The 20,446-nt window shown below is 33.9% G+C and overlaps 1 protein-coding gene across 2 annotated transcripts; it reads left to right on the plus strand.

Annotated features, from left to right (window-relative positions):
* Positions 1-195: 195 nt before the first annotated feature.
* LOC143052850 (uncharacterized) lies at positions 196-20,347 on the plus strand. 2 transcript variants are annotated; one of them, XM_076225973.1, is made up of 9 exons: positions 196-287; positions 2,986-3,170; positions 8,449-8,722; positions 9,630-9,659; positions 10,663-10,736; positions 11,545-11,623; positions 13,917-14,119; positions 16,008-16,159; positions 16,871-20,347. In XM_076225973.1, exons 2-6 carry the CDS (start codon positions 3,138-3,140, stop codon positions 11,545-11,547), a joined length of 414 nt encoding a protein of 137 aa, XP_076082088.1. In that variant the 5' UTR covers positions 196-287; positions 2,986-3,137; the 3' UTR covers positions 11,548-11,623; positions 13,917-14,119; positions 16,008-16,159; positions 16,871-20,347. The 2 variants fall into 2 exon arrangements, with proteins under 2 accessions (XP_076082088.1, XP_076082087.1); XM_076225972.1 differs by lacking the exon at positions 11,545-11,623 and having other exon boundaries at positions 198-287.
* Positions 20,348-20,446: the final 99 nt, after the last annotated feature.

Raw genomic sequence — 20,446 nt, forward strand, 5'->3', positions numbered from 1 at the left:
AACCAAATATATATCTTAGCATGGCTACGTTTTTATAATAGCAAAAAAATATTGAAATAGATCGATGTTCAGAAGTTGCCCTCCAACTTTTCATTCTACTCCTGCGACATATTAGCAATATTCCTATCTTATTTCCCACACAGATTTTCACTTAATATTTTTCTTGTAAAAGGCAGGCAGTGTGACAAATTCACGTGTCTGACCACTGTTATGACACTTGTACGTGTGGAACGTAATTTGGCAACCACGTGACAGATGTTGTGTACACAATTTGAAACAACGATTCTGTGAGTACCATATGTTTACTACGCTTGTTTATTAATTTAACCATTTTAAAATGCATTGTTTGTTTACACGAGTGAGATATCAGTTATCATGTCAGGTCTATGACAAACATTTGTTTATTTTAGAAACTACACAAGTAATTGCAAATTAATCACGAAATACATAAAAAAAAATTAGGAGTCTTTCACGATGAACAGATTGGAAATCAAGGGGGGATACCATTACTGGCTTGGCGCCCATACCACCTCTTCATATATATATATTGTTAATACAATGGTAGAGAGATCGCCATCGATATATCGACGTTGGTGTTTTGAAGCTCTCGACGCTTGTAGACGCGATTAATGTTTACTTTTTTACTCCCCAAAGCCAAAAGATCCCTAACTCTATAGTCAATTTCCCTAGTTTTAACACAAAAAGTAAAATATTAAATAACGGGTAAAAAATACATGAATTCTAAAAAAAACAAATATATAAACAAAACACTCTAAAGACTTTCAAGTTAAAATGAATACCGACAACTGAGTCTTAGCACTAATAATGACAATTTTAAGAAAATCGGGCACCTGCAGCTTACCTCAAACTTTATATTTTGTTTTGTTATTCCGTTACTTATATGTTTGTCTCGCCTGCAATGCAAGTTACGAAAACAGGTAGTCGCAGTGGCGTCAACATCAAGGTTTATAGTCTTATATTGTTAACTTATACGACCGCTAATATTGGTATCCAGTTGTCGTCGTCCGAAGACAGTTGGTTTCCGGATATCCATGAAAATACACAAGGTTTATAACCTCAAAAGGAAGGTTGAGATTGATTTTGGGGCTGATGGTATCAACAGTTGAGGAATTATGGGCAAAAAAGGGGCCCAAACAACCATTTTAGTTGTTTCCAGACAATAAATAACTTGTGTTTGAGTGAATGTGTAAAAATCACATTTAATTAAAGCACAATGTTGTGTATTTTGGGATTACCTCCCTTACACTGCTAAACAACTTATGGTTGCAAACTCCATTGAATTGAGATTATGACCATTATCTTGAGGGAAAGAAATTTTTTTTGGAAAAAAGGGGAAGGAAAAAAAGGGGGGGGGTTTGTTATAAGAAATGTTATAAGAAATTAAACAGAAAATTTCAAATATCATTTTTTTTACAACAAAAAAGGGCAAAAAAAAGGGGGGGGGGGGTAAATTCGCAACAGCATAGTGTATTACACAAAAGCAATAAAATGAATACAAATTCAAATCATATAACAAATTCTTCGTTATTTGGCAATGTGCAGTTACTCTGTGTCAGAAACGTATGACCTCTGCGGTCGTATCCAGCTGCGCTCAGCGAAGCAATTTTTTTTAGAACATAGATTGATTAACCGAGGTTGCATCAGAAGCAAATTTAAAAAAAGATCTGTCTCCGTCTTATATCGACAAATGAGCTTAGCGTACATTTCAGTACCATATTGATACAGCATTTGCACCAAATACAAACTAATAAATATACATTACATACAATAATTCTCCGCTAAGCATACAACATTTATGAGTAAAATAAGTATAGTTAGCTCAGGAGTCAGAATAACGTGCCCATGTAGGGGGACTCGTTTTCCTGTGGACTGTTACCTTGTGAGCCAACACGTTTAAAATCAGTGTTTAGTAAAATTAAAGCAAAGATTATAATTATCGACCTTTAACACGGTGCCTTGGCTCACACCAAAGACTGCAAGAAAAATTGAAGAAGCGAGACATAGTGATACTACATTCCCGGGGCCTCATCCATTTGTCATCGTCGGCGTCGTAATTAGAATTTAGTCGATCCTGGTTTAATTATTTTGGACACACCCATTACATTGCCAAACCTTCGTGGAATTTGATGAAACCAAATCAGAAGCTTCGGGATTTTCAAAAATAAGTCCTGAGGAAAATTTCAGATTTTTTCGTCTAAATAATTTCGGATATTTACGATGTTCGTTCAGGGTTTTTGTCTCTACCTCGACGAACTTAGAATCCGCGAGATATAGGAATAACAACATGGTGACGTAAATTATTTGTATAAGACTTACGTATACTAATTTTATGAGGTAGAAGACCTGTGGCTCTTATCACAAAAAAACTTTAAGAGGAAAAGTACTCGTAAGTCATACACATTTTAGTTAAATGTACGACCAATTATACTCGTAAGATATTTTTTGTGAAACGAGTCGCTGGATCCATCATACCTAGGGCGAGGATACAGATAAGCTAAATGTGTTCGATGTTTCCGTCCTTTGATCTTATTTTCGTGACTCAGCGAATTATTTGTATTGCCCTGCCGAAAAGTGGTCAGGGCCATGTAGTTTTACGGGTACCACGATTTCGAAACGAACTGTTATACAGACTGTTTTTTAATATAGCTTATGTCATGGTACTTGACTTTTGAATTATATTTATTGCCCTGCCGAAAAGTGGTTAGGGCAATGTAGTTTTACCCGTGTCGGTCATTCCGTCATTTCGAAACGAACCGCTATACCTGAGACTACTGTGTTATAGTAGTCTCAGGTTATACAGACTGTTTTCGAATCGCTTATATCATGGAACTTAACTTTTGTAATTTAATAAACGAAAAGTTTTCTCCTATATAGAAAAGACAAGCCTAGGACCTCGGACACACACTAATTTGAACCATTGGTAATCATACCACAACTTATTATTTTTGTATTTATCTTTTATAGGAGTATATCGGTTACCTCTTAGACGATTTTATATGTGTCGCTGTTTTATTTTCATAACCAGATCACAATAAACCAGACAATTTGTGAATGATTACAGTTAGTGGGTACAATTGACGGTAGGAGCAATTATTGCTCCATGCTGGCCAGCTAATATGGCCTTCATATTACATATTCAAGGAATTCAGGTATGTATACAACTCACAGGGCCGTAACTAGGGTTCGAATTCAGGGGAGGCAGGGGTTTGGGGCCGCCGACTTTTTTCTCTCAATGGCTAAAAATGACCCGTTTTCCTTCGATTTCCTTACTTTAAGAAACATCAGTATAACTTGAACCTGAAAACAATTTTTATGCAAAAACAAGCTGAGATTGCTATTCGGGGTGGGCCAAGACTCCGTCTTGAAAAATACATTGTGACCGCGGATTTTTTTCTTAATAAAATCAGTGGCTGAAAATGAGCCGTTTTCCTTCGGTTTCCTTACTTTAAGTAACATCAGTATTGCTGGATCCTGGAAGCAATTTTTATGCAAACAATTAGTATCTGTATTTAAAGATATTTTTGTAGAAATCAAACTGGTAAGTTAAAAAAAACATATAAAGCAAGATCATAGAACGCAAGATATTTTTTTTTACCGAGGACCTTGAATTTCAATATTGTTGAAAGCTGAATTAAGGCTACTAAGGCATTGACCATAATGTTCTCGTACGATCGGGAGACGTTAAAAAAAATGATACAGCAGCTGATTCAGCCGGTAACGAATTTCCGATATCATAAAAGAATAGATTCACAATACAAAGAGAACTTCCTCTGCTTAATTGAGCCCCTAAATAAATGTGAACAGTTAAGTTTTATTAAAATTTGTTGGAAGCAAAGTTTCATATGTGTTCTCGTACGAACACTGAATAGCAGACGGACGGCCACACGAAAAAAAAGATAAAAAATACTGAAATGTTTCACTATCGATCAAAAATCCGGGAAATGACATATATAACACTGTTAAAACTGTAAACTTGTGCTGTTTATAATATAAATTCAAGTTCTTCGTATATTGTCAATATTTCATTTTATTACTTCAGAGAAAAATTTTGGTGTAGAAAATTCAGGGGAGGCAGTTCCTGCCTCATAGGTAGTTACGGCCCTGACTCATTTGAACAATAAAAGAGGGGACTTAATGAATCCGTGTTGCGCCAATTCACGATCGCCCCCTTTCACTTTCGCACCCTACACATTCGCACCATTTTTGTATTGGTCTTGTGTGTAAAAACTTTGTAATCAAGTTTTGGCAAGTGTATTGCCATGAATGTTTTTGTTCTCATTGTCTCAAATTGAAGTGAGAACGTTTTTTTTGTGCTGATTAATCTTTGGTTAGTCATGTTAGTGTATTGCTATAAAAAAATCATTGTTTCAAAATAAAGTGAGATTCTGACAACGTTTTTTTTTGTGTAGAATAAATATTCATCATGTTTTGGTTATAGTTTAGCTATATTTTTTTTGTTGTCATCAAAGGGGCCAAGTAAGCTGTTAAAACAATTATTTAGTCACTGAAATAGCATAAGCATTTAATATCGTCGAGTTAAACCATCAAATTGCTTGAAGACTCAATTAGTCAGTAACCGTTTGATATTCCGGGGGGGGGGGGGGGGGTGCGGTCCGTCTGTATTTGCAATTTCTAATACTATATCAACAAGAGTGCACACGTTGAAATGTCTCGCCTTCTTTACTTATCATTGATATCATGTTGATAGTTCTAAATATAAAGTGTTATTACAACTGTCACATAAACTTGACATTAACCAAAAAAACTAAACATTGACTATTGAACCATGAAAATGAGGTGTATAGCTAACAACTCTTCCATACGTCAAATACAGTTGACCTATTATAGTTTAAGAAAAAAAGACCAAAATCCAAAAACTTAACATTGAGCAATGAACTGTGAAAACGAGGTCATGGTCAAATAAAACCTGCACGACTGACATATAGATCATAAAATATTTCCATACACCATGTATAGTTGACCTATTGCATATAGTATGAGAAAAAAAGACCAAAACTCAAAAACTAAACTTTGACCACTAAACCATGAAAATGAGGTCAAGGTCAGATGACACCTGCCAGCTAGACATGTACACCTTACAATCATTCCATATACCAAATATAGTAGACCTATTGCATACAGTATAAGAAAAACAGACCAAAACACAAAAACTTAACTATACCACTGAACCATGAAAATGAGGTCAAGGTCAGATGACAGCTGCCAGTTGGATATGTACACCTTACAGTCCTTCCATACACTAAATATAGTTGACCTATTGCATATAGTATGAGAAAAAAGACCAAAACTCAAAAACTTAACTTTGACCATTGAACCATGAAAATGAGGTCAAGGTCAGAAGACACCTGCCAGCTAGACATGTACACTTTACAATCATTCCATACACCAAATATAGAAGACATATTGCATACAGTATAAGAAAAAAAGACCAAAACTCAAAAACTTAACTTTGACCACTGAACCATGAAAATGAGGTCAAGGTCAGATGACACCTGCCAATTGGACATGTACACCTTACAGTCCTTCCATACACCGAATATACTAGACCTATTGCTTGAAGTATCTGAGATATGGACTTGACCACTAAAACTTAACCTTGTTCACTGATTCATGAAATGAGGTTTAGGTCAAGTGAAAACTGACGGGCATGAGTACCTTGCAAGGTACGCACATACCAAATATAGTTATCCTATTACTTATAATAAGAGAGAATTTAATATTACAACAAATCTTACCTTTTTTTTAAGTTAGTAGTCACTGAACCATGAAAATGAGGTCAAGGACATTGGACATGTGTCTGACGGAAACTTCGTATCATGAAGCATCCATAAACAAAGTATGAAGCATCCAGGTCTTCCACCTTTTAAAATATAAAGCCTTTAAGAAGTAAGCTAACGCCGCCGCCGCCGTCACCGGATCACTTTCCCTATGTCGAGCTTTTTGCGATAAAAGTCGCAGGCTCGACAAAAACCAATTGCGACTAATATGTTCAGTTAAAATTTGGTGTGTTTTGATCTCAATATTGCCGACTTCAAGTCTAAACCTCCTGATGCACCTGTGTAAGTTGACATTCATGTATTTCCAGGCTTGGCCGCTTTATTATTGGTGACCTGATCATTGTCAATAACATATCTCCTGCGAATGTGTTATCCAAATATCGTCAACCTAAATTAATTAGTTGGAAACTCAACTTCAAAATACTGATGGCAGATTTCAGTCGAGGGCTATATAAGGCAATAGGCTAAACGCGGGAAAGGAGATTTATATACTTATAAACACTGAATAGGTCTATGAACACAATTGCTGCATCAGTATTTATAAACACCAAATGTCAAGCACATATCCCACCTCTATGACGAATACATTGTTCTTCCCGCAGATAGCGATCCAAACAACATGTGTACACTATATTACATAAACTTGTTGGAATAATACACTGACAATTGATTTGGAAACTCAACATCTACCCCACAACACGTGTAAAATAGGTAATCCTGACTAATCACATGTCTGTTCCGTGTTCCTTTGGAATTTCGACCAAAGATGAAGGATGGGAATTTCCTTCAGTGTATTGGAAACCTAAATCACATAACTGTCCTTACAAATATCGTTCTATTTTTTTTTTTATCTCTGAATGTACAGTAACCGCTTTCAAAATTATTAACATCAATTAATTAAGCAGGGCTTCGGAGAACCGAGTTATTGTGGAACCACATATTATTCGACCAATACGATTCAGATGTTCTGACATTAGTAACGCACAATCTCTTGTTATAATAGTTTTAAAACTTTTGACTTTGTAAAAAAGAGCACTCTGATTCATTGACAAAATTCTCTGAAACTAACATTATCAAGATGCCTAGCCCTTTATCATGTTTGACAACACAATCTTGGTCATCAAATATTCGACTTTGATCGTTCCTGGTGAATGTAAATCCAGAAAAGTGCTTCAGATGCATGCATATTATAATTAGTCCGAGATTACTCTCACGCCCAACGGCTGTTTTGCCTGGGGTCGTCTATAATCATTTCTTACAGCACTGAGTTGCTGCTTCTGCTGTTGGAATATCAGTTCCTGAAGGGTATCACCAGCTCAGATGCTTCTGCTGTTGGAATATAAGTCCCCCAAGGGTATCACCAGCTCAGATGCTTCTGCTGTTGGAATATCAGTCCCCCACAAGGGTATCACCAGCTCAGATGCTTCTGCTGTTGGAATATCAGTCCCTCAAGGGTATCACCAGCTCAGATGCTTCTGCTGTTGGAATATCAGCCCCAAAGGGTATCATCAGCTCAGATGCTTCTGCTGTTGGAATATCAGTCCCTCAAGGGTATCACCAGCTCAGATGCTTCTGCTGTTGGAATATCAGTCCCCCACAAGGGTATCATCAGCTCAGATGCTTCTGCTGTTGGAATATCAGTCCCTCAAGGGTATCACCAGCTCAGATGCTTCTGCTGTTGGAATATCAGTCCCTCAAGGGTATCACCAGCTCAGATGCTTCTGCTGTTGGAATATCAGTTCCTCAAGGGTATCATCAGCTCAGATGCTTCTGCTGTTGGAATATCAGTCCCTTAAGTGTATCACCAGCTCAGTAATCAGTACTTCGGTATTGATATGATTTATAACAAACTATTTAAAATTGCCCGTTTATAAATTTATAAAATTTATAGGTATTACACGTTTTCGGTCCATATTCGTCCTTGGCTTTCAAATATTCGGCTTTTGGCAATCCTGGTGAATCTAAAATCAGAAAAGCGCCTCGGACGCATGCAATTTATAATATATTATCATTTTTTTGTACATACGGATGACGTGTTTTTCAACAAATAATCTGCATTCACATGAACACCAATTGTGCTTTTCTTGCCGACTTCTTCTGTTCATAAAAAGAAAAACTTCAAACTTGAGTTTCCAACGAATAATGACAATCACACCATTTAGTAGGAAGAGCTAAAAACTATGCGCGCGTTTCGTCTACAAAACACTCATCAGTGACGCTCGAATCCGAAAACGTTTAAAAGGCCAAATAAAGTACGAAGTTGCAGAGCATTGAGGACCAAAATTCCTAAAAGTTTTGCCAAATACAGCTAAGGTAATCTAGTCATGAGGTAGAAAAGCCTTAGTATTTCAAAAATTCAAAAGTTGTAACAGTAAATTTATAAATATGACCATAGTAATTATAGTGCTGACTACTGAGCTGGTGATAGCCCCGGGGAATTAAAACTCCGCCAGCAGTAGCATCGACCCAGTGTTTGTAAATAAACTCATCAAGTGGTAAATCAGCGATGTTATGTCTAATTCTTTACAGAAAATACAGATCATGTGTCAAAGCCTTGCTTGCAAGATATGACAACAAAGGTTGATTACGCAGATTGGCTTGACATTAAATAATTGAATGTTTCCTTTAGGGTAAAGATCTACAGGATTTTAGTACTTGGCCATTATATTTCACAAACAACGTACAAGCCATATTCTACATAGTGTCTGTAACAGATAACAATGTTGTTCAACACCAGCTGATCGATCTGCCAAAGTATGACAAAGATGTCTTCCTAGAAATCAAGACTGCCCCGGACTCTGGGCCTGTTACCATGCAAATACTGGGACTACAAAAGTTTGGAGAAGGAGTACAGGCTTATTACACAGTGGTGGCTGAGGGTACACTTGATATTGTTAAAGAAGGTGTGTGCAATAATTCTGTAGACAAGACACAACATAATTTGTAGAACATTTGGTGCTTTCTAGCATGTACAACTGAAACCCGTATACTTAGGAGATAACTGTATTGTATTTTAAGCTCCGACGGCATCAATTGGGGATTTGATGGTCGCAAATTAAGTTTACTGGCGACGCGTAAGCGGAGACAGTAAACGGGTATTTGCGACCATCAAATCCCCAGTTGATGCCGTCGGAGCTTAAAATACAATATAGTTATCTCCATTCTAATGAAACTGACAGAAAACAACCCTAAAACATGTAATTAGAATCTGTCATATGCCGTCTGCGCTTGCGCGTACGTCCCATAGTATCAATTGTCAATTGATGCCATGTAAATAAGTGACGTTATCCAATCAAAATGAACGTTACAACTATGTTGCATTAGAATAGTAGTTGCTTCGAAATTTTATCTTTTGTTATGTTGTTATGCATCCTAGATTTCTTGTCCAATTTTTGTAAAATAGCATTAACACTGTGTACATATCAGTTTTCAATGGTCTCTTGATATTAATCTTATTTCCATAGTTATCTATTTAGGTCAGATTAAGGTCAGTAACGGAATTAGCTGCATGGTCTCATTTTGAATAGTTTTACTGTAAACTGTCAATACATCAACCAGTAATAATCAATGCTTAGACGAGTCATTTTATTATACAAATGTATTTTCTCTTTTGAATTGTTTTACATTGGCATTTCGGGGCTTTTTATAGCTTACTATGAGGTATGGGCTTTGCTCATTGTTGAATGCCGTACGGTGACCTATAGTTGTTAAATTCTGTGTCATTTTGGTATCTTTTGTAGAGTTATCTCATTGGCAATCATACCACATCTTTTTTTATATTTAATTCTTGTATCGCTTTGTGCTTTTCAGATAAAGAGACAGAATCTACAGATACAGATGGTAAGATATATAACGGACATCAAAATGTATGTAGGGTTTTCTCCTCTTAGTAGTTGAAATCTCGATATATAGTACGAATTCTTAGTTATACTCGCATTATGGGTTCCGCCATGACAACATACTCTTTGGTAAGTCCTATTATAAAAAAATACTGACTCTTTAGTCATACTCATAATAAGCGTTCCATCATGAAAACAGATTCCTTGGTCTATTGCATTTGTCTGTTATGTTGGTAAGTCCTATTATGAATTCAAGAATCATAAAGAACGAAAGATTTCAACTTCTTCATGCAAAGATAATCTTAGATGGATTTAGCTAATGTTGTTGAGGTCCTTTTGGTCGTAGATCATCAACTGCTTTGGTTCTCATACACAGTTTTAAATATTTTGCTTGCTGAATTTTTGAAAGGTAAGTCAAGAAAAGTGCTTCAGACGAATCCAATTTAGAAAGTGTTGGTCGTTGATAAATTTATAGAATTAGCAAGAAAGTAAGGTTTCAACTCAAAGTTGACCTCATATTAATTTTCCAATTTTCTGTCATGTACTCTTTATTAACTCTTTACCTTTGTGGTTATTATGCATCCTTGACTTTCAAATATTCGGCTTTGAGCATTCCTGGGTCTGGATGAGATGATCTTCATTTTTTATTCTTCAAATGTATTAGCCACTTAATTTATCTTAAATCTTTATTTGGTTTGCCAATTACTATTCATTTCTTTTATTTTGTCCTATGTGTTCTGTGTTGTAAACACCATCCAGGTCCTCATGTTAGTTCCCTCATTTTATTTGGCATTGTAAACATCCGCAGTTGTTGGACTATATAACCAGCATCCAAAAAGTAAACCTCTGCAGGTTGTAATGTTAATATCCTTATGTTATTTTGACACCGATAATTTTTACTGTTACTATTATGTAGAACTATCCCCCGTTAATCATATCCCATGCAGATTCTAATGTTAGTTTCCTCATTTTCCACACTGTTAATATTCACTGTTTGACTGTAGAACCAGCAACCGTCAGGTTAGATAGAAGTGTAGGAGAGAGATGTGCTGATGCATTGTTTGATTTGAAAAACGAGGTAAGATCATAATATATTATTTTAAACTTTGCTCTTAATACAGGAGGAAAAACGTTTTTGCCAAAATTGAAACAATAGTTTGTCTTCTTCTTCAATATTGATATCCAATTGATTTTCATTTGCTCTTGTGATACTATGATAATGCAGGCGAAGATTTTTTGATTTGATTATTTTGTACCAGTTTGAAATTGTGTGGGATTTCAGTAATCTTTAAATAAAATTTTAAAAATCTTGGTAAAAATTCCGAGCATATTTATTTCTTGCTAAGTTTAGAAATGATAGCTTTGTTTTGGAAGTCTAATTAACCTTCACTATTGTCATATTTTATTTTATTAAATACATTCAACTTTTTCTAGATTCAAACAGCACCTTTTTGTACAGTTTGGCCAGATTTCAGATGATGATACATCTTACTATTTTATACAAAAGATAGATTATATACTGAGGACTCGATTATATTCGCGCGTTCCAATTTTCATGAATTGTGGTAACATTGTATCTGCACACACATAGGATTTGTTTCAGTTGCTAAATTCATTGTTCACCTTTCATGAAATTATACGTAACAACAATCCGAGTATGATTAAAACCATCCCCCACTATCCACTTGCGCTTGCAAAAATCCATAGTAAATTGGTGTTTCATGAAATGAACGGTGATTGGAATCCAACGAAAAACAAACCCACAAAATTCATGAATATTGGTTAACCCTCGAATAGCAAAGAATCTAAAGTATATTTATTGCATGTTTTATCATTATTAACTTTATGGACATATTTTGATACTAATACAATTTGGCTGCTACTAGTAGTTGAGAAGATTCGACGTGACCTTAGAATCGAATGCTGTGCCAAATCGAATCGTCTATTCATATTCCAGGCGAATTGGTAACTATGTTTCAGATGAAGACAGGTAGGGTGAAAAGAAATACATGTACCAAACCAGATATTAAAATAATTAGAGTAATACACGAAGTGTCTGTCATTCTAGTATTAGCATACCAACACTGGCAAGGCTATGTCGGAATAGATAGCAAGGAATCGTATATATATAAATATTTGATGGTATTTCTAGAACGTCTTGTTCCATTCCTTACAACACGCGGGTCTGTAAGAACCAAATAGATAAAAACCAGTGAAAATTCCGCGTTTTAAACTGTTTAAGTCTTTGGTGTTGTGAAATCGCACGTGATATTCACGGATTCCCTGATCTCCTGTCAGAAATGGTGATGTCAAATTTGTAAAATAATGGCGTAGAGTAAAACAGAGAGAGATATAATTTTTATACATATGTAGCAAGAATGCATGTGTTATTATTTAGGAATTATAGGTTAAAAGGGAAAGAAGTAAAATCTGAATAAGTTGTAGAAGTTTAGTTATTTAATAAAGGACCCTGTTGGGGAAAAAAACGAAACTAGAAATGAAAATTGCCTAGTAAAATAACAAAAACTCATATTAAAAGATACTGCCACATGTATGGCAATTATCAATAAATCAAAAGAAATAAAGAGTCTTTGAAATTAACAAATTATATGGTTTAAATTAAACGTTTAAATGTGTTATTATAAAGCCTTTTCTCATAATAGTCAAATTAATTAACATTAATCCAACATGAATTTACTACATAAGAGAAGGTTGTTATTTACCATGTTGATTGTGTATTGGTATAGATGACAGCGACCCAACCCACTGGTAAATATTTTTTAGAATAGTCAACATAGTAACACAACTATCTCTGGTGAGCGATAATGTGAGAGCTCCAAACAATCTGATATTTTAGGGCTCACATCTTTGTTCTATATTTTTTCTTGCTTCCAATTTTTAACTTTGTGATTTTTATACTTTTGTGAAACTGACTGCGTCTGGATTAGAATCATTTTAAGAATATCGCGTATCTGTAATATAATTTGGCATTAAATTGCAAAACTTCATCGAGCATTTTAAAACAACGTGGTCAAGGGCCTGTGTTAGTTATGTCCGTTTTTAAGATTCAAAAAACCTTCTATAAAGTAAAAAACTTCTAGAAATCTTCTCTCAATTACATGTAATTGGCAAAATTGAACAAATTATTTAGAATTAACATAAAAATGTATTCCAAAAGATCCCTACTAACACGGGCAATTAGAGTAAAAAACGATGACAGAACAGGCCATTTCTGTGACTTTGTTTGAAAAATTTAAGATAGATACCAGTTGTGCATTGCAGTTATCTTGAAACTTTGCGTTGTCAACTTAAAACAGTAGAGACGTCGCTAATTTTAACCCAATGAGATAAGTAGTGTGTAGTGTGGATTTGTTTTCTCTCATCGATTTATTATTGAACAGCGGTATGCTACTGTTGTTTATATTTTTTCACCCCTATACCAATGGCAAGACCTAAGAATAATCTGCTGAAGAATGAGATCAGAAAAGTTCCGAGTGCAAGTCACACGAGGTTTGCCGAATGTCGCTTAATTTTTAACGGGTACTAGTATATAAATAGCAGCGTCATGTAGCAGAGACGACGTTACCACTATTTGCTCCAGTTATAATGGTTATCAATTGATCAAACATTGAAACAATAGAATTCCGATTTTTTACAATCCAAATATTAAATTATAAGGAAAATTTAATAGGCATGTTAGCTATTGGAATGTTCATTTCAATGTCGTACTTGAAGGTGCCATAACAAAGCCTTTGTCCGAGAACATGCAATTACTAATACGTGAATGGAAAAAAATATGAATTTGCCTGAAAAATGCATGCAATGTTGGATATACTGGTTTTTTTTACACAATATATTTCTTTCTTTGCTGTCAAGGATAAACAATGTTTTTCTTCTTCTTACACGTGGTCTTAAAAGTAAATGTTCATTGGTTTTCGTTCATAACACGGATTTGTTTTCTCACAATCGATTTATGACTTCCGAGCTGCGGTATTCTACTGTTGCCTTTATTTGAATCCTAACTCACAGCTGTCATTTGCATATGAAAGAGGGTTTGGATGGGGTTAAATGATTAAAGAATAATGCCCTTAAAAAATGAAGATTAGAGAATAATGGGCCAAAAATAGAAGATTAGAGAAAAAAAGGTTAATTTTTGGAAGATTAGAGAAAAAAGGGGTGAAAATCAAATGTTTACAGAATAACAGACCCCCTCATCCAGACCCTCATGAAAGAATCATGTCTTAACTTTACATTTTAGAACGGACCTGATGTTCAGGTTTCTCATAAACACGGATCCCGATACTGGGTAAAGACACCGTCTAGCCACGAAGAGGACCAATATACACAAAAGCTAATTGTATTACAACATATGCAAAATCATCAGCTGTATTTGATATTTACTCAGGGAAATTGGAGTTTTAAGAGTATACCATTCACTCTTCAACCGGGAAAGGAATACAGGTTACTATACATAGCTATCAACAATTATATGGTTCAATTGCGATTTCAATAGTTGATATAATCCGGCGAGGGTTTGGTTTTGTCAGGTCAAATGCACTCCACAGTTAGAAAATAAAATTAAAAATGAGCCACAAAATGTTTTATCATCTCCTATTCCTGGATTTCAAATACATTAACCCAACTGTTTGTGTTGTACATGTGCATATGTATGTAATCAGTATATTCCATAGATTTGATTTTCAAAAGTTAAAAGAGTGAAAATTAATTCCTTATATGTGTATCCATGGCAACATTCTGCATTTATTTACCATAAAATATTGCAAAAAGGGGGGTTGACATGTCACATATCCCCCCAAAATTTGGATCAAACTAGAATTTCAATGCCTTTGAGTGATACCTTTTTAGAAACTGTTTTCATAAATCTTCCTAATGATCAAATAAAAAATGGGTGTCTTTCGTCTCATTTTTTTCGTAAAATCCAATCACAAAGTTCGTGCGATAAAAAGTTGGAAAAAAACATTACAATAATTGCCGGACCAATGTATGGTAGGGACATGCAAATACGGACTGTCATGCAGAAAACAGCCTATATTACATACATTACATAACCTTGATGTTCATATAAACCCAATACAAAGGCTATTTTAATACTCAGCTATACAAAAATGATTTTTATTGCACACTAGCTCTCATATTTGAAAAATCCACAGGGGCCAAAATGCGAAACTACACATCTAACTGTGGAGTGCTACCTTATCTTGGAAGTCGGTATATTTGTTCATACTGGGTTTTTTTAACGTCATGTTTAGGGCATTTTAAGTGAATTGATTGCGAAAAACCCAGTCATCTCAATAGATGTTTCCCTGAAGTTTATTAGATAAGTAATTTTCTTCGGTGATTTGTAGTTTGTTGTTATTAGATCAATCTTTAATCGAGATATGTATATCTTAATATTTGCTGATCATTCGACACACGTGTAACATTTTGGAAGAGTATTATGAGAATCATGTCTCCAAAAAGGATGGAAAGTCGTCCTTTCGGTCGATCCCTTTTCTTTAACACTTTAAAAATATTAAGCTAGGGTTGATTGTCAGACATAAAGAAGGGTTCATAATAATACTACATTGCCATCTTTGCATTCTTAATGTAGTTGATATATTACCTCCTGAATATTTATCATCCATTCAAGAAAAAACTATATTGTAACAACGGATATTTATCTTATACAGACCGCAGTTTTTTTTAATTTTGTATGATATACTGTAATATTACGATATTGCCCTAGGAAATTTTTGATAAGAGAATAAAGTGCCCAAGTACAGTTTATTTTATCGACATTTAAGAATACATTACGCGGATTAATTCTAGATTTATTCTTAATGCTATTATGTTTTCGTTTACAATGTTCCATTGATGAGGGTGTTGGCTTCAACCTAAAAATAAGTCATATCGCTGTTTTAACTCGCGTATATATAAAATTTATGATGAGTTTATTTTAACAATAAGGGATGAATAAGTAAGCAAGAAAAACGTTTGAGCAACTTCCTTCCTTAAATTAAAATCTGAACCCGAAAAGTATTTTTGATATTATGTTAAATGTTAAGAAGAGGCCTTTTGCTCTTCTTACCATGTCAACACCATGTGTCAATGTATTGCATCCTATCAAATGTATTAAGCTAGTTAAATTGTTTAAACATATTAAAATGTTATAATGCATGTACCAACTTAGGAATATGGCAGTTATTATCCATTTGTTTGGTTGTTTGAGCTTAATTGCTTTTGATTTCGCCATTTGATTAGGGACGTTTCTTTTGAAATTTTCCTCGGAGTTCAGTATTTTAACGATTTTACTTGTTAATAAAGCAGAAAATGACTCATTATGTTTCAGATGTATCGTACTTTACTCTTCCTACAACAGTAATTCATATTGGTTAGATGTGGGTTCTATGACGGACGATAACAACAATGCAGTGTGCTTACCTGAGGAACTTCGTCCACACGGTCTAGTTCAGGTTACCAAGGAAAAAGTTACAAGTATTTGTAAGTATTGCAGACTGCACTGAAGTAAAGTTAATGAATTAATGTAGGTGGTGTAATAGTGGTTAATGTTTGCGGAAACGGGGCACGATTTCTCTATTATCCACTGTTGCCGTACATTAATTCCTGGATGGTAATTATAGCCCTAACTAGTGGTGAATGTGTAAACGATGATTTTTTTTCAGTAGTGGGCGCTCATGTGCTTGATCGTTTTCTGTAAATTTACTGATCGTGAAACACATACTATAGTATATATAAGTCTTCCCTGTGGCCATTGCTTTTCAATTTCGTCACTGAAATGGTATTTCGAGTGCCTCTTGTGTGTCTTATTTGACAAACAGCATGTTTAGCACTAAAAATATAAGCCTGGTATCTTTGATGACTTTAAATCACACAGTTGCAGTCGTCACGCTTAACCACAAGTCCTACAGCCATGGTTTATCAAATTGCTGTCCGGCTTGTGAAATTCTACTCTACAAGCAAACAGAATCCATCTAAAAATTGGTAAATTTGAGTTTTGGGCTCGTGGATTCAAATGTTTAGCGTGAAGACTGAAGTTGTTGTGACGATAAACAAGTTTAGAGTCTTAATTGAATATTTGCCTTTCCTTTTCAAAATTTTCTTCAATAATAGTTTAGAACTACCTCGTTAAACTGTCATTGATTAATTGATAATAGAAACTAAATATATTTTTCTTTTTATATTTGTCAACAGATTTTACAAAACAAGAACTGAATGAGATGAGATTAAAGGCAATTGAATTCGTACATCGCCGTGAACAACGAGTAGCTGCTATTCCTTATTTCTACAGGAACAAATCAATAAAGTATTTTGATGCTATCATGATGAACGACAGTGATGGTATCATGTATCCAAATCTTAAGGATAATAATGGCGATCGGTATTCTATTGTAAATGAAAACATTGAAGGTATTTTCTTTAGTGCACTCTTACTGCCTTCCACTCTAAAACCACCAAAAACCTCAATTTTCGGCACTCGACGGTTGTATGTTCGTTCTACTTTGCTGTTGAATGAAAATGTGAAAATGTACTTTGCCGACTTTTATTGCTATAACAATGTTGTTCATTACGTCACAATCGTGTTAACAAAGCCCGGATCTGAATCAGATCAATTCTGTGACAAGAATCTAGTTCAGTTGAACGCGTACAGTAATCCTTTCCTGCAACTGACAACGTTAGACGGTGTGCAGAAAGTTCTAGTGACATTGAACGCTGTGATAGAAATATTCTACACAGAGCCTATAGATCTGATGGCAATGAGCTTACTTCCGGGTGCGACCATGTACTCCGATGTACAGTTAGCAGGTAGAGGATCGAGTGTCGAAGGAGGCATACCAAAGAAAGATGACTGTGATCTTTGTAATGTTAGAACAAGCTAAGCGTTAAATTGAAGGAGTGTGATCGGTTGCTTTCGATATGACGTAATTTCAGTTTGTGTTATTTCCATTGGCCGCCATTTTGAAAGTGTAAACGGTTGAATTTCTTATTTGAATAACCAAGTTAAAACATATGGTACACATCAAAAATATCTCTTACAAGTCTAATAAAAGATAACTAGATTGAAGTGGCTAAATGAAATAAAAGATTTAAAAGTCTACGGTCAGATGACATGTTACATTCGGTTGGTTTATGTAGGAAATTGTGCACGTGCACCTTCGCCATGATTACAGAATTTTAGCCTGGCTCAGGAATCTAGAGATTAGAAATTTCCCTTCGCCTTCAAACTACTTATAACTGAACTTCCTATACTGACCGCTATATGGCTATATGTTTTCTAATTCTATTTTCGTTTGAGCCTTGTATATTTTAAAGTCGTCACTTCGATCAAGATCTTATATGAGAATATTTTAATATTAATCATTTGAGAAAATTGATCTGTTTCCTTGACAACGCGATGGTAAAAGGAATTTTCCCGAACTCAAACTATGTCATTGCGAAACTTTCTTTATGAAACTATCAATCCATTCAATGTACATTGTATGTACGTATTTGAATATATGGATGGTGAATATGTGATTGTAATAAATAGTGTATGAAACATTTTTATATATAATAAGAACGTGAATGTGAGATCCAGTAACCTAATCTATAGCCTTTGATGATTGTCAATGTGTTGAGGACAGTTACAGACCTCCAAATTTTTTACCCTGTTGGTTTTATGCATTTCACCTAACTGTTTATTTGTACAAACTTTTATCTATACCAATATTGTATTTTATATTGTACAAAAGTAAGTGTTTCTTTTTTATGAGGTATGCATTTTGTATTTTGAAACGCCTCGATGTGAACAAGGCGAAAACAAAAATATTTTAAATATAACTAATTTAAAAACTTTGGCGTACGTTTGTACAATTTTTTTAATTCTGATTTTTGTTGTACAAAACGTATTTGAATTTAATTATACTTAATAATAACAAAAATTCGTTTTAAACGGATGTCAAGTAGGTTCAATATTTAATATTCAACATTCAACATTAAAAAATAAAATTATTGGTAGCATTAATTTTTAACATTCAAAAATCGATTTTCAACATTCAATTTCAACATTTAACATTCGTTTTCATCATTTGACATTCGTTTTCAACATTTGACAATTCGTTTTGAACATTGAATTTTGTATGTTGAAAACGTAAGTTGAATATTGATTGTTAAAGATCGAATATTGAAAATGAATGTTGAATGTTGGCAACGAATGTTGGATAAAAACAAATGTTACATATTGAAAACGAATGTTGATTATTGAAAATCAAAAGTTGATAATTGAATGTTGAATATTGTATTCGAATATTGAATATTGTAAACGAATATTGAATATTGTAAACGAATATTGAATATTGTAAACGAATAATGAATATTGTAAACGAATATTGAATGTTGGTAACGAATGTTGAATGTTGAAAACGAGTGTTGAATGTTGAAAACGAATATTGAATGTTGATAACGAATGTTGAATATCGAAAACGAATATTGAATGTTGAAAAAGAATTTTGAATATTGAAAATAAATATTGAATGTTAAAAATCAAATGGTCGAAACGAATGTTGAATTTGAAAACGAATGTCGAATGTTGAAAACGAATATTGAATGTTGAAAATCGAATGTTGAAAAGGAAAGTTGAAAGTTGAATGCTGAGAATCGATTGTCGAAATTGAATGTTGATTATTGTTAACGAATATTGAATGTTGAAAACGAATGTTGAATGTTGAAATCGAATGCTAAAAACGGATGTTAAATGTTGAAAATTGAATGTTGAAAACGAATGTTGAATGTTGAAAACGAATGTTGACTGTTGAAAACGAATGTTGAATTTTTTAAATCGAATGTTGAATGTTGAAACGCAAATTGAATGTTAAAAACGAACTTTGATTAATGAAAATTAAAAGTTGAAAATCGCGAATGTTGAAAACGAATGTTGTATATTGAAAACGAATAGTGAATGTTGAAAACGAATGTTGAATGTTGAATGAATGTTAAAAATCGAACGTTGGAAACGAATTTTGAATGTTGAAAACCATTGTTAGAAATAAAAATAAAAAAACAAAACAAAACAAATAAATGAAAAAAACGTTTAACAAAAAATAAACATATTTTGAATGTTAAATGTTCAAATCGAAGATTGAATGTTGAAAATGAATGCTCCCAAAAGAAAATTGAATGTTGAATGTAAAAATTGAATGTTGAATTTTGAACCAACTTGACATCCGTTCGTTTTAAAGAAAAGTTAATTTCAGATCGGACACAATATGTTGAGAAAATTAAAGTTTTTGTATAAAATATTTAATTTAATAGATAAAAGAGTTTCAATATTTCAACAGATGAAAAATATCTTCATGGTTATAGTGTATCGGGATTTCAATTTTCTGTTAATAAATTTTGATATTGACTAATAATTAAAGCAAATGTGAGTAAAATGTATAACGTCCAATGTTGAGGATGAAAAGTAGTTTGGATACCAATTAGAACCGATAATAATGTTACACACATTTATATTATAATCACTAATAAAGCTAATCATGCCCTAACATATGTGATATTCATTTGAAATGTCTAATAAAAATGCAAAGAATATTGCTTTGTAGAACTCCAATGAAGATTGAATATTTTGTGTCAAAATGTACCTTGCAAGAGATATTGACATTAATACTATTTTATAAATGATTTTGAATAAGTTTATAATTATTGTTTTTTATGACTCTTTGCTTATTACAAAGTTTTGTATCAATTTGGCTTCTTTGCTTTGCAATGAGGTAAGGCACAAGGGAGGTTTAT

The sequence above is a fragment of the Mytilus galloprovincialis genome, chromosome 11 (assembly GCF_965363235.1).
Source record: "Mytilus galloprovincialis chromosome 11, xbMytGall1.hap1.1, whole genome shotgun sequence".
NCBI lineage: Eukaryota > Metazoa > Mollusca > Bivalvia > Mytilida > Mytilidae > Mytilus > Mytilus galloprovincialis.